Source organism: Colius striatus, chromosome 7, assembly GCF_028858725.1.
Source record: "Colius striatus isolate bColStr4 chromosome 7, bColStr4.1.hap1, whole genome shotgun sequence".
NCBI classification, from domain to species: Eukaryota; Metazoa; Chordata; class Aves; order Coliiformes; family Coliidae; genus Colius; species Colius striatus.
Window position 1 is genome coordinate 20538766 of NC_084765.1, and position 25840 is coordinate 20564605.

General features: G+C 42.5%; 2 protein-coding genes across 3 annotated transcripts in view; one reads left to right on the top strand and one right to left on the bottom strand.

Moving 5' to 3' along the window:
* ARIH1 (ariadne RBR E3 ubiquitin protein ligase 1) overlaps positions 1-21798 on the bottom strand; it is a 65181-nt gene extending 43383 nt beyond the window's left edge. Inside the window, exon 1 of one of the 2 annotated variants that reach the window (XM_061999268.1) lies at positions 21264-21798. In XM_061999268.1, coding sequence (XP_061855252.1) covers positions 21264-21632 — 369 coding nt within the window. In that variant the 5' untranslated portion in view covers positions 21633-21798. The remainder of the gene's footprint in view (positions 1-21263) is intronic. The other variant, XM_061999269.1, reaches the window with a different exon arrangement.
* Positions 21784-24682, top strand: LOC133625714 (uncharacterized). The gene is made up of 2 exons (XM_061999272.1): positions 21784-22116; positions 23794-24682. The coding sequence occupies exons 1-2, from the start codon at positions 21981-21983 to the stop codon at positions 24297-24299; spliced, it is 642 nt and encodes a 213-aa protein (XP_061855256.1). The 5' UTR covers positions 21784-21980; the 3' UTR covers positions 24300-24682.
* The last annotated feature ends 1158 nt before the right edge of the window (positions 24683-25840 follow it).

Genomic DNA, 25840 nt, shown 5'->3' on the forward strand with positions numbered 1-25840 from the left:
CAACAGTAGATCTAACTTACAACAGCCATCTATTAAATTTTACATGTCAATGCTGAGAAAGAATGCCCAGAACTCAGGTAGAGAGTCTGCTGATATCCAGATAGGAATAAAACCTGAAGAAAGCAGCCATTTTGTTGAAATTCAAGGCACTTGAAAAGAGAAGCTGTCGCAACTATCTTGCTAATTAAAGCTCTGCCCAGAGAAAACACAGTCAGTCCTTCAGCAGAAAGGCTAACAATGCATCCAAGTCCCAAACATGCTTGAAATAGATCCCATCTCACCACAGCTTTGCACTGGAGGTATTTACACTTACTATCCTTAAATATGTTGTTGCCATGCTATGGCACACCAGTGCAAGAGACAGAGGGATGGGAAACCTGCAAAGGTCTGGAATTCTCCAAAGCAGCATTATCAAAATAAAATTTCTTCATTCAATATAATTTAATTAATTGGAAGCTTGGCCACTAATATCTGAGTTAAATTCTTTTTGCTGACAAAATATTAAGTATAAATTGGAAGGAGGAACCTGGATGCACTTAAAATGTGTAAGTTACAAATTAAAGATTATTAGGACATTTGCTTAAATCAGAATTTCCAAGCAGCATAATTTGCTGAATGACAGTTTGCACTACTTGATCCATTCATGGTTTCATCCATCAAGATGAGCTGTGCAGTCAATTCTTACAGTTACTACCCAGGAATGCATATTTTAGAGCTCAGCTTCTCATCGCATGCCAGGATTAAGCTCAGCATTCACTGTAGATAAACACAATGCAAGAACAACTTAAGCTCAGTTCTCCAGTAAAATCCTCTCCCACTTCCTTGAGACACAGTACTGATAAATTCTTTATTTTATTTCTATTTCTTTTTTGTTTTCTAAATGTGTCAGGTTTTGCAGTTCCAACAGTTTTCATCCCAATTATAGCATCTATATCCCCATAGAAGAGGCATCTTCAGACTCAGTACGGCAACAGGAATTTAATACCACTACTTCCAGTTCAAGTTTTCTACACAATTGCTTCTGCACTCATGAATCAACATAGACACTTCAGAAACACTGGCTTTACTCAAGCCTTAGACATTTATAAATGATTAAAATCTCAGCAACATCCACAGCTATATTCCACAGGTGTATACGTGACACAAGACTATTTCAGTTCCGCAGCAGAAGGAAGCTGACTAGTTTCACTTCGGCTGACAAAGAATAAGAGTTTTGCTTGGTGGTGACAGATCACACATACTCTGAAGCCAAGTAGCACAAACATTTGCTCTAGTAAAGTGGCATCAAGGGACAGCATGTCACACCACCACTGTAAATATTTAATCAGTCAAAAACCCTGCCTTTACCAACAGAAGAGCACCCAAGAGGAAATTCCAGCTGCTCTCCAAACACATGAAGAAGCAAACAGCATCTCCAAAGCTCATCACCATGCCCACCTTATCATAGAAGGACACATTAATTAAATAACCAAGATGTCACATTTTATGTTAGCAGGTAGAGTAAGAGCAACTTTACCATGAGCAGACTTCTTGATAAATTAAGAGACTTTTTGCTTGCCTCAGCTGTAGCTCTCATTGATGGTCTAGAGATGACTATCATCAGATGTTTTTCCCCATTGTTCTCCAGATGACTCTAGGTCATGGAAGTCATGTGCAGGCATACATGCCCTGAACCTCAAAAGCAAGGCAAACAGGCAATACTCAACTGCATTAAGTGCCACCACTGAGCAGGAGTAGAAAATCCCCTCATTATAAGTTTTCGATTACTTCAAAACCCAACAAGTTTGTACACTGACACTCCTTTCCAAAAGACAACTCCTCCTCCACCTATAACACAGAACAAGGGCAACCAAAAGACCAGGCACCATATAGCTGCTTCCTTCATCAGGTAGTAACAAAGTGGACACCAGCCTAAAATTCTGCAATAACTAGGTCATCTACTCTGTTTGAACACCACTGCTCTTCACTTGCATCTGCCCCATGAAGGTAGTCTTAGACATAAACATTCACAGCAGAAAGTGTTTTAAATAAAAGCTTTTAGACTGAATCACATTGCAGTAGAGACTGTCACTGTACGGTTTGCATCATTTTGCAAGTGCATTGAGCAACCTTCATTTCTGACAATTCATTCAAATCTGTTCTCTCAAGAGACAATTACAGGAAATATTAGAGGTCCAAGAACTAACTTATAGCAGCTTAACAGAATTCCCAGGAGCTGAGCGTAGAAGATGAAATCCAAGAGGTACTTCCAGGACATCATCTCCTAAAGAGGTCATCTTCAAACTTGCTAGTTGTTAAACAACACTGACTGAGCACTCTGAGAAGCTGCTGGAAAATCTTCATGTAATCTAATATTCCCTGGCTCAATTAGAGACAGAACATGAGTGCTGTTGTGATAACGTAAGGACAGCAGCTAAACAGATCAGTCTGCTAACACCCATCCATACTCCCCTGTGCCATCCCTTGAGGCTTGGGATAGAATCATGACATCGTACATTTCTGCCATTAAGTATCTCATGGTTTATGAGGCCAGTACAACATACAGGTGGATCTGAGATACTTATCTTCCAAATACCTGTTTATTTATAATAATAAAAAAGAATCAGTACTATTCAATCTCTAGGCATCTACTGAAGATATGATCTTCACATACTAAAAGCCCCATTGAAGCCACACTGACTTGTTCAAATTACCCACCTCTAAGTCACCCAGAAATGTTCCTGTTTTCTGCTACTGGCATTTCCAAGCAACTCCACATGAAGACAGGCTACTTCCCCATGATATTGCCAGTTGCTGCTGTCAACTGTTGTCCTTCAGCTGGCATTTACCACTTCACTGCAGCTTCTCATTAACACATACACAGGCTTCAGCTTCAACATTGATTATCTCCTTAGCTTCCTACATCTTCCTTGTTCTCATTTACTTCCCTTCACACATCATCTCTTAATTTTGCAAATTTGTACAGAATTACTGAATTAGTACCATGACATAATAGCACCAAATGGCAGCTTGATATTACTATCTCAGTTTGTAGTAACCTATCACCTGCACTCTATTGATTGTTTCTAGCTCTGATAAACATACACTATTTAAGCAGAAGAAGATAAAAAAGGCAACTTCACAGTAAACTATTACTTCAGTTAATTGGTTCAAGACACAGAAACTAAGCAGTCAGCTGCTGAACATTTTCTCTGAGCCTTTTGGAAAGGTTTCAGGTTAATGATTAGGAGCCACAACAGTAATCCATTGTCTAAGAAAGCTTTTAACATTAAAAAAAAAACCCTAAAGCAGTAAGTCCAGGAAAAAATAGCAAATTTGAAAATGCCAAAATGGAATTCACACTGTAATACTTCTGAATAAAAGAAGGTCAGATAGTTTTGTTATGCTACTCAAGTGAGCTGGGTAGAACTGGCTTTCGGATCACTGCAGAAACTCAATCTCCAACTCAACACAACTTAAGAAATGTATATGGGCTACGATCAGGGACTGCATTTTCAACATTTCAGACACTTTCTTCCAGACCAGGAGAGCTATGGTTTGATGATAGCATACAGAGAAATATTTAACCCTTATTTTAAAGATTTAAAACTATTTTGGCTTCTACTTCCTTTTGCTACAGTTCTGGAGTATAAAGACAACCTTTAAAAAACAAAGACTCAGAAGTACAGAAGCTCTGTGAATCTGTGGAGGTTACATCACTGGGAACTCACTGAGGACTATGGAACAAGAGTCTCCCAATGTACACAGCTTCACAAACCATTTCTCACTAAGTATTTTAGATAAAGGAACATTTTACTGCCCACAAACACTGTATCATCCGAAGTATCTTTGTCTCCCTGGTGTCTCCCAAAAGAAATCTCAACATACAAGCAAGAGCTCTCCACAAACCTGTGTAAACAGTCACAGCTATAGCCTGTGCTGAGCAACATCAGTTTATGCTGAGCAACTACAGCTGACATACCACAAGAGAATCAGAGAACTAGAGGGGGAGCACATGGTGCCAGAGTACATTTCAGAATGGGCTTATTCAATCCATTGCCTCCCACTCACAAATTTCCAAAGTCTTGCATTCAAGGAGTAGGAGAAGGTGATGGCATTTTCATAGAATTCTCCCAGTTTACTATTTCAGTAGCTCCTTAATATCTCACATTGTGGAGGAAGAAAACAGTAGACAGTATTGAAGCTAGGCTGTGGCCAAAGTAATACAAAAAATCCCAAGAGAATTTTGGCTATCCTGATTGTAAATCATCTGCAGGGTCATCCAGGTAGAGTGCAAGGCCCTGGTAAACACCAATTTTCCCCCTCTCATGCCAAACCTTCGGTCAACTTTCAATGATTCACAGCATGGCTTCTGGTAGAAGGCGAAGTCAGTGAAAGCAGATGGTTACTTAGAAAAAACAGTATCACATCTGTGTCACAACCACTGGTAACACGTAGTTCACTCTCCCCGCGCATTCACACAGTCCTACTCACACAAGTGGTGTTCACAAAACATATTTCAGTCATCTTCTCTTTTTAACGTACCACTGCTCTTCTAGAATGTCAGGCTCCCTTTTTCCCATTCTATTATACATGACCCCAACCCTATGAAAGTTCTCAATCCACTACACTTCATTTTGACTCATCAGTTACTTCACTGTTCCTATACATGTGGCATTTCCAAGCAAACAGATACCCCTCCATCAAACAAAGAGGAAAACTGGTCATTTTCTCCAGATCACAAGCATCCCCGGTAGAAGAAAGCAGAATCCTTTGATGCGTTCAGTCTTGCACAGTTTCTAAACCCAACAGTCTCTAGAAGACTAGAAAAGACACAGGCCAGGTTTCAATTCTTGTCTAAAACCAGCATGACAACTCACTAATACCAGGCTTGAAGTACATACACTATGTTGGGTCAAGAGGAAAGCAAGTCCACATTTTGCCACAGAAAGAGACAACAGTGCTGAATGAAGGCAGAAGAGTTCAGTGACTGGGCAATACATACCAAAATACTTTAGCTTAGCCCAAGAGTACAGGTTGGTCAGAATCAGGTGAGACATCTTTTCCCTTGCACAAGACTTAAGAGACAAAAGAGGAAGACTTCAGAAATCCAGAATGGCTTAACTAACCATCAGCTGTATTTTTGACTGTGATTATTGTTTTACTTTGAAGAGGGCAGTAACTAGGCAAGACAGTAAAATGTGCTCTTCAGAGCCTGCTCCAAAGAAGCTGGATCCCACTGCTACCAGACCAAGGAGGAGCAGCTGGAAGTATTCCCTTCAACAGCAACACAAGCTCATATAACCGCTGGCTCCTGGGCCTGACCACTCACTGATGGGAGCACAAGTGAAGCAGATAGAGGAAGTGATCCAGGTTAAGCAGGTCACCATTTTTTTTAACCCCAAGCAGGATTCCCTTGTGGCCAGAAAATTGATTTGGCACAACTGACACAACAGAGACTTCCAAGACATTTGGTTGTGAAATCATTCTTCTGAGAGCCATGTGTCAAAGCTGGTCTTCCTCATGTCAACAGACTCCCCAAATCTTCTCCCAAAGACTTTAAAGCCTATCAGGGTACAATTTGATGCAAGTTAGTCAGAATTCCCACTTCTTTCATCCATTATCTCACCAGCAACTTCAGCTTTCATCACAGAAAGTACAATCCAGAAATATTGTTTCTCATCTTTAAGAAAAATACAAGTTGGATATGTTTCTTACAAAAGCTTTCCCTACTTGCAAGATAGATCTTGACTGAAGTGGCTGCTCAGGAGTGCAGTCCAGTTGCCGAGAAAAGCAAGACTTAGCCCTGTCCGTATTATCATCACAGTATTTGGGCATTATTTTCAGCTGGGCTACAAACGTAAGATTTTGATAGTAAACTGTGGCAATACTGTCAATCTCTACAAGAATGTGTCTTCCACATAACTACATCATGAGCCTGACAAGACAGAATCACACTTTTTTTAAGGTCTTTTATTAACCAATGTTGTAAAGACTAGAAGTGGCATATGTCAGGTCAGCTACCCATCAAGTTAATAAAAGGAAAACAACCCAAAGCATTGCATTTGGGTTTTATGGGAATGCAATCTTCAGTAACTGAATTTCCGAAAAAAAAAATGTATCATTCTGAGAATGTACAGGTCTGCCAACGTGAGCTACAGAAATTGTCCTTTTTACAGGCAGATGGCAAAGGAATAAAGCTGAAAGAGGAACTATACAAATGATTTTCCTTTAAATCACTTTGCAGAAGTCTTAAGGTGTCTCATAAAAGCTTCCCCTGCTTCTTTTTCCTCACACAAATACATATTGGGACATTAATATCACTCTTTCACCACAGTCAGCCTTGTAGATTGGTAGATTCTGGTCCAGAACCATTCATCCATTTCACAGGCCTAACGTATCTGTAGGAAACTGGCACTGTTCCTCCACATCAGGTAGCAAAATTGCTGTCTCTGATAGCTCCAGTTTCCAGTAGCTCATGCAATTTAAAGAACATGCCATCCCAACTGCAGTCACAGAACTACTTACAGCTCAGCACTAGCTGGGACTTCTCCACAGATTTTACATGCCATTAGGATAACAGAACTTAATTTGTGGTGCTTTAAGCATGTTCAAAGGCTTCACCTGGTTAAAAGACACTGGACAGGCACAAAGTGGAGGTATCAGTGGTTGTATAGTATAGATTTCGAAATAAACTAAAGTAAAAGAGTCTTAAAATCACATAGAATGGTTTTGAGAATTTGCTTCTTGGATAGCACTTTTACAGAAAGTATGTTACAGCACAAACAAAACTGCATACTTTATGTCCTTTTTAAAAAGGCCAAACCATCACTTCACGCCTGAAGATGTTACCACATTTCATTCAAAGATCAGATGTAGCAAAACAGTATCTGACCAAAAAAAGTCTCACTTTATATAGAAAAACAAAAAAAAATCACAACAACAACAAAAACTAGAATGTCCTTAAATTACTTTGTGATGTCAACAGTCTATTTTTTTTCCTAGAAAAAGAAATCATTATACCATGGTATAGCTAAAAAACATGGAATACATTCACTCTGAGAGCATGAGAATGTTTTCCTGACACCCACAACACACTGGGAAAGGTAATATCCCAGTAACTTTTTTCCTTTTTCCATAGACAATTTCAAGACAAACAGGTCTGTCTGTAGGCTCAGACATGTGACAAGAAAATAACAAATTGGTTTTCTGGATTAAGTTTTATAAGTTCTCCACAAAGGTCTCAAACATCCTTTAGACGATGATAAAGAAAGGATATGTTCTCTTTAGACACTGTGCAAGCAGAGAATTGGACCCCAACAAAGTTCGGGTCAATAAATCTCTCAAATGATTGTTAAGTCTCAAATTGTCAGGTGATCTGTCTCCCACTTGCTTTTGTTACTGGGCACTAATGGAGAACATCTATCATAGTATGCTCAAGCAGACACAGGTGAGTTGTTAGTCACAGAGGAAAGATGTAACCCAGGCAAATGGTACCTCACCAACTGCCACTGAGTTGACTGCTTAGAATCAGTTCCCAGGATTACTCCTGACTGAACACAGCTTTAATCCAAAGTGTGCTCCCAGCACAAACATATGGTGGTTCTCAACCAGCAGTTATTGCCATGCTTGATTACAAGGCATTATCCTTCCCAGGCAAAAGACAGCAAAGAGCAGGCTACCTCATGTATCAGAAGTTAGAGCTCTCAGACTCAGAGCTACTTGGAGGGAAATACCATGTAAAAATCTTACAATAACATGTCTGTGTCCTGAATCGTGACTTCCACTTCAGAACATTATAACTCACATCTTCCAACTAATAGAAGAAAATGTTAAAGCATAGGATAAGTTCCTATGTGACCCACTCTAAGTGGTCCTGCTCTGTCAGGAGAGTTGGACTAGATGATTTTTCAAGATGCCTTCCAGTCCTTGAGATTCTGTGATTCTGTAACTTCTTCCGTAAGCACAATGAAGCAGCACCCACAAAAATCAGTAAGTTAAAGATCTACTATGACAACTAAATGAAAGCCATCCCAATTAGAAACTTCTCTCATGGCAATTCCCAGGTTTGCTCAAACACATTTTGATATACAGTCACTGGTAGCATGCAACTATTAACTCCTTCAGAGATGACTGATGAGAAACACAGGCTTAGCTGAAGAATTCTTGCCCAGTGGCACTTTATAAGAGAGTTAGAAAATTATTACTGAGAAAAAAAAATCCTTTACATTCTTCCACCTTATCTTTCTCCTCCAGGCCTGTTTGGTGAGCATCCAAGCACTAAATATTTCTCTTCATTTTTGCCTCTTCCTCAAAGCAGCACACTTTTACAAATCTTTCCCTTTCCAGCATGTTTCACATGGACAGATAGAAAATTTTACCCATTCACTAAAACATCACAACGCTCTACAGCACCTTAGGAAAGAAAAAAAACACCTCCCATGGGCTGACTTCATCTCCCCATCACTGCACAAAGGCCTGAAACTTCTTTACTGTCACATACACCTGGCTAAACAAAGCACTTGAGTAAAACATCACAGTATCCTGTCACCACTCAGCATAGGTTTGACATTGTCATTTAGCAATCCAGCTCCAAAACTGGATCCCACTTCTTACCACTACCTTCTCACTTTCTGACAGAAGACTCTGCCCATGTATCACCTCCACATCATTCAGCAGAAAGACAGATGTCTTCCCAAATTACAACGCAACACAAAATAGGAAGAGCTTAACCCTTAAAAGTATTTACTGGCAAAATGTATTTTGTGCACATGATGTCACCTTGACAAATGGGTGGTAAATCTACCTCAATGAGCCTATGCCTTAGTCTACAACTCCCAATCAAGCAAATAAAATATCACTTAGTCTTCTTAACACTCTTGAACTATACAGACTCAGGAAATCATTGCCAATGCAGTAGCATCTTGGGGATGTAATCTTTGGCAACATCTTTACATTGGCAAAGGCCCCAGGGCAAATGTGGTTATAGCTTACATCACTTCCCTGCACAAAAGCAGCTTTACCTGCAAAAGCACTTTTTTTCTGCTGGCAGAATCTGCATCTGCACTAGGAAAGCCTGCCAGCATCTTTTCCCCCCCCCAACAAGTTTCTTATAGCTCAGACTACTTTTTAATGACGACTTAGCAGTTTATTTACCATATTCTGCTCATTTAGTCTTACTTAGTTTTACAGCCAAAAAACAGAGCCCTGACAACATCCCATTTTATGAAACTGGATTTCCACTAGAAGAAATAATTTTGCCTTTTTACACCCCAAAGTTCCAAGGGCTCCACAGAAATCACCTTTGAAGAAAGGATATTCTGGAGGCATGAACAGTTTAGCAATTCTCTTGTTTATTCTCATTCCCATCCTTTAATAAGATATATCTAAAATTGAAACTGCAGTCTCCAATCACTGCAAGTATTTTTAACCAACTACCTGAGCAGTCTTGAGTTACAAGAAGACACACTGTTGAGATTCAACTAAGAAGTAACAAAACGCAAGTCATAGAGCAATGGGGGAGAAAAGGAAATCCATTTCTCTCATGGAAGGGGCTTTGGAGACTTGTCTCTACCACAAACTTGCACTCATTTGTTCAAAAGTGTTTCTAAAGCAGTAGAGTTAAAGCAGTAAATACATGGACACCCTCCAAAGCACCTGGAGCATCTCCCTTTCAGCAGAGAATAGAAAACAGACCTGGATAGGCAACTTTGTATTTGACAGACTTTGCACTAGTGGATGAGAACATCCCTCGTTCCATTTTGATTAAAATACTGCTATCTATCATCACACGCTGCACTTCTGCAAGACAGAAAAGAGAGATAATCAGTCCTGCTTATTAGCTCATGTGAACACTAGCAATATGAATAATTATGCTAATGACTGGTAGATAATTCAGTGCCCTGAAAAGGCTGACACCAAGCTTCTTGCAAATCACAGCACTGCCTGCCTGCAGAGATACCCTGGCAAGTGACAGCAGAACACTAGTAAGGGGAATTACGCTGTGGTACACGTGAATGACAGAGATCCCAAACATCCCTAAGTATCCTCCCTGCAGACAGCTTCAGTATCCACCATCCTGGGCATCCCTAAAGATAGCTGCGAGTCTCTGCATGCTGTTCCCCTCCTAGAAACAGGTATCAGAGATCAGAACGTAGTTCTCAAACAGGTATGACACAAAGTAGATGACATTCAGAAATTAAGAAAGCCAGTCAAGAATGAAACATTTCAGCAGTTTCTAAACTTCACATTGGCTCCTAAATAGTCTCTGAGTCCATTTCCAGCATTTCAATATAGAATTCCCAATTGAAGGCAAAGTATCTTACATTTCTAAGCCTCAATAGTACAGAGTCTGTATCACATTATACTTGACCTTTGTTGTCATATAGAACTACACTTGCATTTACTATCAACTGTCATCACTCAACATAAAAAAAATACAGCAGAGTACATTTTCAAGTATTAATTTCATCTCTCAACAATATAAATTATGAAGTTTCAAACATGTCATTTTACCAAGTAAAATAAAGAGAATGGTTATTACAGAATACACTAATACATATATAACGTATGTATAAATGAAAGAATACCACTTGGATTTGGTCAGACAGCCTTTCAGTCATTACAGAACTATTACTACCAAACTAAAGACATCAGACATCTGTTCAACAGACCTCCACAGTACTTAAAAATTGTTACTTCATTTTCCTGCATGTACACTAAGTGGGATTTTACCCCAAAGACCTTCCACCTCATAAAAAAAAAAAAAAAAAAAAAATCAAACTTCACATTAACATCATCTGTTGGGATCACTTATTTAGGTGAAGGGGAAGGCAGCATGAGACCACTCCTTCTTCACTTCAATACAATGACTTATAGTCAGGGCCTGTCAGAGGTCCCAGAAGAGAAATGAACTGGCTAAGTGTTGGGAGTGTTTTTCTTCCTATATTTTTATTAAGAATTTGTTGTTCAGCCAAGTTTTAATGTACATTCATCAGCAAAGCTCTATCACTTCTGAGCACCTACTCCAGAGCCTAACTTCACCAGGCCTTGGGAGGTTTCTCCTTCAGTTATCCCCCTCAAGACATGGCTCTCCAACAGAGTCTTCCTTCTTCCGAGGAGAGGTTCTTAACCGTTCTTTCCAGACCATCCCTTCTATCTTCCTATTTCTCAGATCCCCAAGCCTATGATACAGATTATTAGGGGTTAACCTTTTCTTATTCATGCACAGGAAAGCTCATTGCAAAGGAGACTTTACTCATGTCAATTCTCCTGTTTTCTGTTAATTCCTGTCCACATTTCCATCTGTCAGACAAAGGAATGCTAACTGTGTTTGCATTTTGTTACACAAGAATACACACAATCCAAAGTCAGCAGCTGCGGAGAAGACCAAGTTTTTAGAAATTATTCAGAACCCTTTCAAAAGTAAAATACATATTTATAATTATACGTGCACCCAAGACAGGTCATAAGAACATTGTCTTAAAGTGTAGACACACATGTATTTCTTTGCTGATAGTACAAAGTTGAGTAATTCAACCACCATCACTTCTGCCAAACAGAGCAAAGCAGCTGCTCAGAGGGTCGAACAGTGCGCTGACTTGTAAGACTAGAGAGGAAGCATGTTTAATCAGAGTTCACCTATGCCATTTATTATTTGGTCCTGCAAACAGCTATACCCATCCAGGGAGGGAATGGAAACAGCCCAAGTCACAGAATCACAGAATCTCAAGGGCTGGAAGGGATCTCGAAAGATTATCCAGTCCAACCCCCCTGCCAAAGCAGGGCCACCTGGAGTAGGTCACACAGGAACTCATTTAGGTGCAACATATAGGTAATTACACCCCTTTTTCAGGTTGCTGGTGCAGCTATCTATGAACCCCTGCATCTCAAAAAGCACCACCTGAATAACTATGAAATAAACAAAGAATCTCAAAGCACCACAACAGTTTTTAGTTTCTTGGTGTTTCAAGCTGAGAAGGAATGGGAGCATATCAAGAACAGTTCATACCGCCTTAGCTCAGAAAACCAAAGAAAACCCTGAAAGGAAGTTACCCAGAGTGAAATACTTCATTACACAGTGAATTTCACCAGTTTCCACACACATCAAAGCAAGACAGGAATGGTAAAAGCAAGTATCTCCTGTTGTGATTTTTCCATAATGCACTTGTTCCAATACCAGCTACTTCTTCTCTAACTCTGAGAAGTTTTGCTACGGTAAACAGGTCAAATGCACTTTGCCAGGGTAGTACACCCACATAGTTCACTCAACACAACCTTCAGAGGTTGACTTGGCCTACAAATATCAAGCAGGAAGCAGAAGCCTTCAGAAGCACTTAAAATTTTCATTTCTTTTTATTGGAAGAAAGTATCTTTATACTTTTTTCTTAAAAGGAACAGATAGATATTAAGTTTAAAAAATATATTTGCACTAACACCCAAAGAAGTCTGTTATTTTGCTGATTATTTTCAGGTTATATATATTCTTCAGTTCTACATTTTTAGTGCACATTCTCCACTTCAAGAGGACTTTAACTGTGCTCAAGTAGAATTCTGAGCAGGAACTCTATCCTGCTTATCCACTGGAAAACAATTAGCATTTCCATCTCTCATCTGGTAAAGTAACACACAAGGCATTACTCCATCAAGCATAATTTTTCTGAAGGGCTGTAAAGGCAATAAGCAAATATCTAAGATTTTAATTTCCAGTGAGATTATCTCACTCCAGCTCTCAAATTCCTCAAATCAGAAAGCAATTAAAGCTTCACCGTTCATGAACATACACCCTTCTCACACAGAAAAGTATGTTCATGGTGCCCCAGAACAAGGACACTGCCTCTGACCAGAAAGTCGGGCAGGGAATAAAGTCAAAGGAAAAAAAAAACTTTTTCAGGCCTTTACATTTCAACACAAGTACTTTCCCAAGAGGTCGAATTTTTCAGCTGATGGACAAGGCAGTTGCTCCTTGCAGTGCTCACCCTGGATTATAAGAGGTGTCATATGAGGTGACAGAGTGTACCCTCAGCAAGTTCCCTGATGACACCAAACTGGGAGGACTGGCGGATTCCCCAGAAGGCTGTGCTGCCATTCAGCAGGATCTCGACCAGCTTGAGAGTTGGGCAGAGAGGAACTACAGGCTGGGGATTGACCTGCTGGAGAGCAGCTCTGCAGAGAGAGACCTGAGAGTCCTGATTGATAATAAACTAAATGTGATCCAGCAATGTGCCCTCATGGCCAAGAAGGCCAATGGCATCCTGGGATGCATCAAGAAGAGTGTGGCCAGCAGGTCAAGGGAGGTTCTGCTCCCTCTCTACTCTGCCCTGATGAGGCCTCCTCTGGAGTCCTGTGTCCAGTTCTGGGCTCCTCAGTTCAAGAGAGATAGAGGACTTCTGGAGAGAGTCCAGTGCAGGGCCACCAAGATGATCAAGTGACTGGAGCATCTTCTTTATGAGGAAAGGCTGCAGGAACTGGGGCTGTTTAGCCTGGAGAAGAGGAGACTGAGGGGTGATCTCATTAATATTTACAAATATCTAAATGGTGGGTTTCAGGAGGTTGAGGCATCCCTTTTTTCTATTGCATCTAGCAAGAGGACAAGGGGTAACAGGATGAAGCTGCAGCACAAAGTTCCATTAAATATAAGAAAAAACTATTTTACTGTGAGGGTGATGGAGCCCTGGCACAGGCTGCTGAGGCAGGTTGTGGAGTCTTGTTCTCTAGAGGTTTTCAAAACCCACCTGGACATGTTGTTGTGTGACCTGACCTAGGTGGACCTGCTTTGACAGGGGGTTTGGACTAGATGATCTCTAAAGGTCCCTTCCAACCCTACCATTCTATGATTCTATGATTAGCTCTAATGTGTTGCCCAAAACAGCTGGCAAGACAAATGGCAATGCCAAAATGCAGAACAATTGCCAAGACATTTGCACAAGGCAAACCAACATCTCCAGAAGCAGTCAGCTAAGCTACAATGGGAAGGAGGACTTTTTTTTTACAAGTGTTTAAATGGCTTATTATCTTCTTCCTTGCTCCAAGTGACTTTGATACTATTAATAGCTATCTGCACAAGACTTTGGATCTGAAATTATTCCTGACCTTTGGAAAAAGTTATCAGTCTGTAAAAGCAGGCAATGGCTTGATGCAGGCAGCTGTGTTTAAGCACCACATACATACAGTGGGATCAAACCCTCACTACAGTGTATACTAAAAATAATTACTCAGCATTGCTACACCTTGTTTACAAGGGACTTCTTTTGAAAGGCTGTCTGTAGTTACACAGACATTTAAAATTCTCAGAAAGCACTGACTTGGGAAGTACAAACACTACCAAACTAAGTTACATGTCAAACTAAACTACTGAGGAAGCCTTGAATAGCAGTTTTCAAAGCATTCTTTTAAACAGCATTGTAATAGTATTTCCATTACAGCTCAAGATCAAAAGCTAAGAGCAACCTAAGGAATCGAACACAGACCAGACAATGTTTTTTTACATTCCCAATAGCAAACACCTGGGATGAAGATATCTAAATATTATAGAATATCAAATTTCAAAAATACTATTGTTTTTTCCCTTCAGCTCACACAGAATTGATCACTCCCTTACCACTCTGGAACCCCTACATCAATATCCTACAAAAGCTCAGCAGTCCTCTCAAGCATGCAAGGATCTGTATTCTGGGCTGCATTCAAACACACCATTTGGCATTACCAAGTAGCAACAAATCCTCATGTTTATTTTACAATAAACAAGGCTGCAATTTTCTTGTGTAGCAACTGAACAAATTCAGGAAATTCAGCAGCATTATATGTTTGCAAACACACAAGTGTCTCCACACTTTCTTTACAGCTTCCTATATTACAGCACAGCCAGCCACAAACAAGAGAAAACATCACTTACAGTATTTTTAGATCCCTCTAAAAGTAATACAAGTCCAGGCTGGAAGCATGACCCTGACCAGGGAAATTATAGACTCAACTCCATGGAGAACGCTTTCGGCCTTTACAGTTACTTCCTATGTAAGGTCACAGTTCTCATGACAAATCCTGGATTCTTTTCCCACTTACCAACCTTTCAACTTTCCTAAGCAGAGAAGTGAGCAACTACATTCTCCAAAAAGAGAATGTTCCAGAAAAAGAACGCTTCTGTATGAAAACTTTGACTCACTATTATAACACAAACGCAGCTTGGAGATCAATCATCTCTTCCTTCAACTCCTCTATTACATCTGACACCAAGCAGCAGAACCACATTGTTTACTTTATCTCATTCACTGGGTAAAGAGAGGGTATGTTTCAAAACAGAAAACTGAAAACAATTCAACAGGTGCCAAAGACACTGGGGGAGGTGCCATACAGGGAGCTACTTTTCATTTACGAATTAACAGCATTGCTTCAAACAAACCTTGAAGTCTTCCAGGTCTGTTTTAATCACAGGAAGCTGAGACTGTCAACCTGAAACATGTGCCATGCTCCTGAAGTTAACATTGCTCGACAAACTGCACTAAGTAAAATATGCGAAATATACTTTGAACGGACACAGGACTGCCCTACACTTCCATATAACACCACAGGAGCACAAAGAGCTGCAGAGGTTTGGGGTTTACTTTTTGTTGTGAACTCATGCAGGCTAAAACTAAAGAATCAGAGCTTGGTATCAGTATGAAAGTGTAAGCTATAGCTTCATTTTTAATTATGCTTCTAATAACAAGAAATAGCTTTTGTTTTCACATCAAGTGCCATGAACACTGCAGTCTCAATTATGACTTCGATGTGCCACAACAGTTTGCAATTTAAAGCAAAAATAACACTTCTACTTTGCATGGCAAGCATGATCCTGCTCCCTAAAATTAAATCCAAAGGGAACAGCAATAACTATTTACTATTTGTTTCTTGATTTTAGAAGGAAATGTTGAAACAAAAACAAAGAGTGTTTTCAGTTTCACTTTGAGAACATCTCCAACACGTCAGTCCTCATCTGCGTCCACAAGTCCCCTGAGAGAAGGCTGACTTGTGATTTTTGCAAAAATACGTTGATACTTGAGAAACAGGCACTATTTTTTTTTTACCCATGGTCAGCCATGAGATTTATATATGGCCTAACAGAAACGGAAACCTAAAGCACTACACAAGTGGGTCATTTAAGTACAAAGTGTCAATTACTCTGGACATTAAACAGATAAGTCTTTCCTACCTGTTAACACTTGAATTTAAATTAATTCTAAAAAAAAAAAAAAATCTTATTATATTCTGAATTACAGGTCTTGGCAGCAGGGAACAGATATCATGTCATTTCCAAAAGTTTTGCAGTGATCGCTTATACTAGATTTCATTGTAATGAAGCATTCCTGAAGCTTACTCTCTTCCTTGGAAAAATTAAATGCATTCCTACTATAATGAAACACCTTATAAATGCCACGTGATAAACGTCAGAGTTTAAAAAAGCATTTCCTTCCAGCATTGTTAACATTTAGGGCCTCCTCAAGAATTTTATTATAACTTCTCTTTTTGTGTGGTTAGTTAAGAGGCTTGCAAATTCACCTCATGCAGGTAGTGCAAGCAGACCCAAATGCAAGAAGCATCAGTCTGAAGTGCTTCCGCCCACAGACTCCTACCTAATGCTTGTCAAGCAGCTTTAAGTACTCTGAGTTTTCAAGATGTCACATCTAACATCACATGCAGTTTTAAGCATGACCCTACACAACAGCAGCAATTCCTGTTGCTCACTGGAACTCAATCCTATTTCATACAACATAGCTGCAACATACTGCCCATAGCACTGAATTACACCAGCAGGAGGGAAATTTCCCAAGTTATGACTGGAAATCAGTCCATCTTGTCCAAGCAAGTAAAGCCACTGTTTAATAAGACCTTTTTTTTGCCAAGCGACAATGGCTTCACACTCACTGTAACAGAGCTCCATTTAACTGCAGGGCTGCAGCATTCTGGGGGAATATCTGCACTGCCTCAACACTGATGGCCTCTGGAAAAAGCTGCTCCACCACAAATTTAACAAACACGGCTTTGTAACATAGGAGTTGCCTGTGCTTTTGGCTTAAATTTTACCGGCAAAGCTTTTATCCAGTAAGGACCTGACTTGACTTGCAAAGAAGTCATCCAGCTTCATCACATAAATGAGAATCAGCATTTGTTACAAATGCTCTGACATTACACATTACTTGTTCTGCTCTGAAGTACCGCATTTGAAAGCCCATATTAAAAAGAAAAGGTATTTTTGAGCTAAACTAGCTTTCACTGTATCCAGCGATGCAATCTCCTCTAGAGAATGCCCAGGTTTGAAGCTCAACACACTGGTATGTCAGGTATGACACCCAGCCACAGCCAGGATTCTGCTCCCTGCTGTGGTGGAAAGAAAATTTAAAAATTTTAAACATTTTTAAAAGAGGCTCAACTCTCTTTCCTATTCTTTGTTTTAAACATCAGTCACCTCAGAGCTTCATCCTAGTGTTTTCAACACCTTGCCACTACAAAGTCCAGGAAGAGATGATGAAAAAAGGGAAAGAAACCCAACTCAGAAATACTGAAATCACATAAACTTGCAACAAGGCAAGGAAAACCCTGGGCCACGCAAGACTACAGAGAGACAGATCATCATGTGCTCTATTCAGAGCAAAAATAAACAGGCTATTTTAAACACTTTTTAAAGTTAATTTTCAGAAAATCCAGAGCAATGATGGAAACAGCAATCTGATACTAAAAAGAAGACATTAAGAGTTGCAGCAAATTATTAGGAAAGACATTCAGAGAGAAAGGACATGGGGAAGACATTCGAATGTGAGGAAAATGTCTTTGAGAGAAGAAAGTCTTTTGTTCAACACCACCTTATCTAGGCTTTTAGAGTTGTTCAGGAAGTTATTCTGACAGCAGTTGGAAAACCACCAGAAATCCACCTGTTTACTTTGACAACTAAAATTCAAAATAGGGCAAGTGACTCTCTACTCCCTACAATCATAGTGATATAACAGAAGTGGTACTCTGATCTGAGGTGATATTTAGAATTCTCAGCCAATCAACAGAAAAAGGTTAAAGGGCTTATTCAATTCATATCCCTATTTTTGTGTTTGGAGAAGAAGAGGAATTCTTGTGCAACACATGAAGTCTAATCAGATTATATGCATAAATTCAAAATACTGTGTAAAAATGATCACTAAATATCTGAAACCTCACCTATACCAGACAAGAAACAAATGCAAAATATCCCAAATATCTGAGTCATTGTGAAGCCTCCCTAGTTCACTGCAAATTCAGTGGTCTTAGAAAGCCAAAGGAGGGTAACAGCTTGATGCCAAGCAGCCATCTTCAAGAGCCCATTACATACCACAGTGCAAATTACAGGCCCTGTAACCAGTAAGTTAATCACAAGCTAGCTACTACTTCTGCAAAGTCTTCGTCAGACTCAATCCTTTTCCTGAGAAGTTCATGTTTTTATTAAGCAGTTTGTATTTGGAAATGACTAAATGGACAGGAGATTACTTTTAATTTAGTACTGCTGGTTGAAATTACTATCAACTAGCAAACTGTTCAAATGTAGTGTTTTAATACGGACAGAGGCCATTTAATAGAGTTATACCTACCATGGCTGAAATACCCCCTTTGAAGATACTTCATGGATCACTGATACCTTTTCCTTTCACTGCAGCTGCAAAGATGATCAACTGAAAAACAAAATCCTATTTATAACTTACTCCTGATCAGAATAAATCAGTACTTGAACTGATTAGAGGACACAAGACCTACAGCTGAAGTTTTCAAGTATGGTACACCTCTGCATTACACCCTTGCTTGACCAAATATATTCCCAAACACTACAAAACGTAACCACAAACATCATCATTCAATACCAAAAACCCAATGCTGACACAGAGACCAAAGCCATCCAGTACTCTACTGGAACAAGTGAATCACCACCACCAAGGATCCGCAGCGGGATCCTGAGCCAATGTGTCTCCAGAAAAGGTTTAGTGAACCACAGAAGCAGCAGCAATCCTGGTTGGACGCCAAAAGCAAAGCAATAAACAGAGCCCTAGGAGATTTCACCACCAGCAACAGAAGTGAGAATGAACACATACTGAAGTGTCAACTGAATTCAGTTCACTTACCTCTGAACAGACTAGAACTCTAATGGCAGGAAGCTGGCATTTAAAAGCCATTCAGAGTAAGCGAATGTTTTTCTACCCTCTCTGAAACAGGGCCTAAGCAAATTCTAGACTCTGAGTTTACCTATGACATTCTAAAAAAAAACAACTTTCTGCATTCTGCTTTTCTAATCCAGGAATATTTACTGCAAATCTAACATAAATAACTAAAGCATAAGAAGCAGCAGCCACGATAGTTCTATGTAGGCAGTTTGCAAGGCTTCTGCAGAGCCCAAAGCAGCCAAGTCCATCACAAGTTCAGGTCTCCCACTGCTGCCTGAAGTAAAGGAGTTGGATAAGAGTCTCTTTACCTCCACTGATTTCTCTCCACTAGTTCTGCAACTCTGAGGTCAAGCACACAAGTTAGATAGCAGTATAAGTAGGGAAAGAAAACCCCACATATTAGACAGCTGGACCTTATCTAAGAAATCAGTTGGTAAAGAACACATAGGCGAGTCCACCATGCTAACTGAATCTGTAAAATGTGCAAACAGTTGTACTCACTACTCCTCATTAGCAGGAACTTTACACCACTTTGTTACTGCAAAGCTAGGATAAATGGTAGAATCTGTCCAACACATCTTGGGTCATGATTTTCATGGTCTTAGTTGTTAAATACAGACTGACATTTTAATCACTATTTCAAAGAGTAAAAACTTTATGTTACCAATTGTTTGCATGTCTATTTGCCATTTGTTTCTCTCCTTATATCAGGATCAGTAACTGTCAGCAAAGAAACATACATACTTAGCCATGAGATCTTCTTTAACTGCAGGGTAATCAGCTCATCTAGACAGTCTCCTTTATTTAGCTTTAGAAGTACAGTACTATTAATAAAGTTATGAACTTCAATTTGCTTTAAGAATTTCCATTTACTAATTTAGTACACAAATACTTTTATAGCTGTTTGTATAGCTGCTTGTTTGCATCAAGCTCCATATACACTACAGTGGACTTAAAGCACAAAACAACATTTTAAAGCTGCTATTACAGCCACTGTAAAGTACAGAATAGTTGAGCAAAAGCATTCACAAAACTACCTTATATTTAAACATATTTACCAACGTTGGAAGTACACACATCTGGTAAAACAACTGCTTTCTGGGTTCTGATTCATTCAATATTCAATATGCAGAGGTTTTGCTCTCTCACACTACTCTTGTTTATCTACTGGAAAATGAGAAGTATTTTCTATTTATTCGATCTAACTCTGAATGAACATTACTTTTGTAATGTTCATTACAAAAATGTTTTGCAAGCCAACAGCAACAAAAGAAAACTCACTCCCTCTGATCTACCTGTAAAAAAAGTGAAATGCATCAGAAACTTAATGGTGAGCTGGAACAAAATCTTGCCAATGAACATTTAGAGAGAGATGCCAGATGGCTTCAGTGGCTTGATTTTTTTTCCCAGAAACCTCAGGAACCAACAGAAAACACAGTAAACATTATTTCAAACGCGATTTCAATTTTAAAACAGGGTGGTTAGAACTAGGAGTATAACAGTCAACGTTTTGAAACAATTGTTCCTAACCCTCCTTGCCTATGCTGCAGATAAACACGCCAAGGTTCAATCCCGATGAGCAAGAACTCGCTTGTATGTGGCAGGGGGAAGGGAAAAAGCAACAAAACCAGAGCAATTCCTGGCTGCCTTTCCACAAACTCCAGAGCTTGCCATCGACTCACCAGCTTACCGAAGTAACTGTAGGAGCTAAACCCCTGCACACCCAGGATGAAGACAGAAAGAGAGGAAAAACAAAATACAGATCACAGCCCAACGGCTGGAAACCACACAAAGAAACAAGAGTTTTTAAAGCCAAGGCCCTCATTCACGACGCTTCCACGGCAGGAAGCGAGCTCATGGTCTGTCCCGAAGAACCTTCCGGGGAAGGAGGTGCCAAGAAGCCCCACATCTCTCCCCCGAGAGGCACCAAGAAGTCTCCCTTCTTTCCCGCCGGGAGCGGTTCGGGGCACCCCTGGAGCGTGGGGAGGGGGAATCTGGGCCGCGAGAGGGCCGAGACCGGCGCCCCTCAGGCGAAAGCCGTTGGCGGAGCGGCAGAGCCCGGCCTGCCCCGCCTCACCCCCCCCTCCCGCCCTCCACTCCCCGGGCCTGGTGTCGCTCCCGGGGAGTCCGCACCTGGATAACCTCGTTGACCTCGCGGATACACTCCACCATGTGCTGCAGGATCTGCTCAGCCGTCAGCACCTCGTAGCGATAATCCTCCTCTTGCTCGGGGCCGCCGCCACCTCCGGGGCCCGGCCCGCCGCCCAGGCCGCCTCCACCGCCGCCGCCGCCGGGGCCCAGCCCTCCCGTTTCACCGCCTAACAGCCCGTCGCGCTCTCCGCCGACGCGTAGCCCGGGCTCCACCAGCTCCACCTCGCCCAGGTCCAGGTTATCGTCGGGTTCGTCCTCCTCCTCGTCCTCCTCGTCCTCCTCCGCGCCGCTGTCCTCGCTGCACTCCTCGTCCTCGTCGAACTCGTAGTTGTAACCCTCGTCCGAGTCCATGGCGAGGCGGTGAAGAAACGGCGGCGGCGGCTCCCGTGGCCCCGCCGGCCTGGCTAGCGCCCGCCGCCGCCCCCCCGCTCCGGCGCTAGCCCCGGCCCCACCGCGCCTCAACCGCCGCCAACAAAGGGACGCGGCCGACCCGCTCCGTCACAGCGCGCCGCGCACGCACGGCACGTCACGCGGCGGCGCGTGACGCGGCGCGCGTGCGCGACAGCCTCCATCTCCGCTTGGCCGCGCCGGGAGCCATCTTCAGCGCGCGCCACACCCCCCCACACATCCCCCTCCGCGCCGCCTGCCGGCGCCGTCTTGAGTGTGGCGCGCCGCCATCTTGAGTGCGGCGGGCGGGGGATGGGCGGTTACCGGCTGCCCTCGCTGCCGACCCGGGTCTGGGCGGCGCCGGGAGGGCCATGGTGGGGGCGCGGAGGCTTCCCGAAGTGTCCCGTTAGCTCGTCGTGGACAGAAAGCCCTCAGAACCGCCATTATGGTAAGAGTGGTTCGGCACCTGTGAGGAGCAACTTGTGAGGGAAATGTGAGGGAAAGGAGGTTGTTCTGCCTCAAAATCAGAATAAAATTACACTGAGACTCTCCAGGCAGAAGTTCATATGAAACTATGGGATGAATATTTCCTTGCCATCCCTGGAGGGAACTCCAGCCATGCCACATAGCATCCCCATCCTTCAGCCCTGCCTTCTGGTCAGCAGAAATACCACCCAGGTTTTCCTTATGGTGCTGGGCTTGATTCCCTTTGTTCTCTGCTAATTTGTCTCCTTGCGGGGGTGGGGAGGGCAAAGATATGCAGGAGTGGCTTCATCCACAGACCAGGATCAGACCTTTTTTCCCTACTGCAGGCAGGTAGGGCCAGGCCTGGTGATGAGGACATGGGGCCAGCACTGTTCTCCAGTAGCCTTGTCCTTGCTGAGGCCTCTCGCTTGGACACCAATCTGCTGGCAAAGGGCTTGGCTGACATCAGGATGCTGTGAATGTTGAGTACCTTTTGCCTCAGCTTTCCCTGCCATCGTGGCAGCATGACCAGAGTAGCTCTGTTTCAAGTATGAGCTGTGTTGGGCCTCATACAGGGCAGGCAAGCCAGGCTTATCGTTTGCAGCCATTTGGGGAGTGCAGTGGACTTTAGTTGGCTTGGAAACAAGGCTGCAGCCTTGCCCAGAGGAGAGATAGCTACTTTCAAACCCTCTGCTGTTATTCACTGCAGATAGGAGAAGCCAGCATGGCTCCTGGAGGGCTCCAGAGCCACCTTCTCTACAACACAATACTAATCCTCCACTTCCTCACACACCAGGGAATCATTTCTTCCTCTCATGAATCAGGGCCATTCTGATGTGGTGACATTATGAAGTTGCCTCCGCAACAGAGGGCAGGGGAGACTCAGCCTGGCGGTATGCGGCACAGGTGTAACGAGTTTTGTCAGCTCTTTGGGGCGGGAGTCACCATGGCGCTTTGTGTTTGGGGAGCACCTAGTGCAGTAGGATCCAGCTTCCTGCTCCTACTTCAATACAAATACCTTGTGAAACACGTGGAAAATTGGAATCTGCTTCCAAAAAGATGTTTGTTTTCTGCTAGAGCACAGAAAGCATAGTGATAGCCACAGCAAGCGATGTTTGAGCTCAGGGTGACACAGGCAGTTGCTCTTGGGGATCCAAGCAGATTAAGTGTCCAACATCCTGGGTAGATGCCTCTAGAAACCTCACTGGATACCTTCAAATACACAAAATTAGCTCCACATGTTTTGTGGCATTGCAGCCACTTCCAGCAAGCTTACTATAGTCACAACTGCCTGCTGTCATCCCCAAACAGCCATTGCACAAAACTGTCCCAGTCACACAATCAGGGACAGCCTATGGCCCCTGAGCTCTGCTCTGCCTAGGTCAGGAGGGGCGCAGGGGGGTGTGGGCAGGGCTACCCAGTAAGTACAGCCACTTCCCTAATTACCCTACTTTTTTTGGAATGGTAAAGGCCAGGCATTAATCATCCTGCCCTACATAAATATAAATATCCTCAGCTTTGTTCACTTCCAGACTTACCAGCTAGACATCTGTTTGCCAGGCTGGTCCCACCTCACATGTCAAGCCTCAAGGGCTTCAGTGTTCACCTCAGGGACTCTTTTGGACACCACAGTTCCTCGCCCTACGCTTTGTCCCTACAGGAGGCTGTGTGTCACTCTGGGATTCCGTGCTACCACTGTCCTACCCAGCTGGTGACATGCCCAGTTCCTTGCCAACAGGCAGGAAGGAGCTCGCATGGGGCAGTATGTCTGCCCACCGATCTCCAGGAGCCCAGAAATGCATTGACCAGACAGCAGGGTTTGGCTTTATCAGAGCTTTGCAGCTTCCCAGAGCCTGCACTTGGACGCAAAGCTGGGTCCAACCCTTCACCGAGGTGACTTTCCCCACCGGGACGGGGTTATCAGCGTGTCTGGCAAGCAGCTTTTCCCTCCGGCTCCCCAGGAGCACCCTGCCAGCCCCAAGCAGGCTGTGGTTGCCGGGCCACGGACACGGACCGGCCATTTCCCAGTACCCAGGATCCCAGCGCCTCCCCGCCGCCCTCTCTTGGTCTCTGCCGAGGCTGCAGAGCCCAGGCCTCCGCGCAAAGCCCTGCGTGAGAGCGCTTAGACGCCAAGCTAAAGCCATGGCCCCCGACATCCAAGGGTAAGAGCCCTCCTTCGGAAGCACAGAGCATTGCGACTTGGAAACACATTTAAACCCTCTGGGGACCCGACCATTTCTCCTTCTCTTATAATCCCAGTAACAAACATACATAAACAGTGATGAGACCTTCCCTGTGCCATCGCACAGACTTTGGAAGTCAGCTCTCTTCCTACAGTCCCCTACTGGTTGCTTGTAGAAGGTTGGCAAAAGGTACCTGAGAAAAGCAAGGTTTCTGCCTTTAGCTCATCCCAAGGGAGTCTGTACCACCTGTGGGGATTTTAAGACTCCCATCTACTAAGGAAAGCTGAGAATTGCTCTTCTACTTGTTCTAAAAAAAATTATTTAGATCTCCATAGACACCTGGTGCTTTTTCATTTTATTCTTGCAAGAGCTTAATTACCCAAGTGATTCTAGTAACTATTGATACTGAAGCTGACAAGAATAAAATATTTCACTGCAATCAGCTTGCTCCATGAAGCTATAGATATGCTTATGGGATTTATGGTAGCAAGGTCTCTGTGCAGAAGTTTGTCACTGTGTATCCAAGGGCTCTGGCTGATTCCAGTTCAACCCTGTAGCGGTGACTGAGAGCAGCCAGGGACGGCAGCCACAAATACACCACAATAAATGGCAGTATCTTCCCATGACAAGGCCCTTTTTGTGGTACCAAAATACTGCAAAAGTCCAGAGGAAATTCAGAATAAATAATAGTAACAGTGTAAATACCACCAGGCTGAGCTCAAGTGAGGAACTCAAATACTTCAGACAGATTAACACATTTTACCTCAAGCTTTTTGCTTTAAATTTCACTTTTTAAGTTCATAACTGTTGAAATACTCCTGAGACCTGTTCACACCTGCTTGCTCTGAACCTCCTAGGCCTCGCTTCCCTTAGATGTGTTCTGTGGATATGAATATGACTTGGACCAGCCAGATACTTCCTCAGTGTGAATTATTAGGAACAAGGGCTGTGAGTTAATCAGCTGAGCCCTGTATGATCACATGGGCGGAAGCAGCATATAAGGAAGTAGCTTGCAATGGAAGAGTAGCTTTGAGTCAGTCTTGTCGGTTACTGTGTTGCCTGAGTGTGTCTTTGTACATGCATCTTCTACTTTCTCTACATCTTTGGATGAGCATTACTTGCACCATTACAACACTTGGTGACCCCAATGTGATACGCCAAACTTGTTGGATCAAACCTTTTGGAAGAAATGCTCGGATCACTGTGACAGAAAGTCACAGAAAAAGCAACTGAGCAATTCAGATGGGAAAAAGTGGGACAAGCTTTAAGCAGAGAAGAAATGTCTCCTGTGGACATCCTGCAGCATATCCTTTCTGAGAGAGGATTAGATTACAACAAAGAGACACTGCAGAGGCTGGTGAAATGGGGGCAGGCTACAGGCTTTGTCTCCTCCCCACAGAATGTGCTTGAGTTAGAATTTTGGAAAAGATTAGTGAGTACTTTGTGAGACTTCATTGAATTATGTAAAGTAATGCAAACTATCTTAAAGCAACTGCAGGACGAACAGGCTATGACTACCCATGC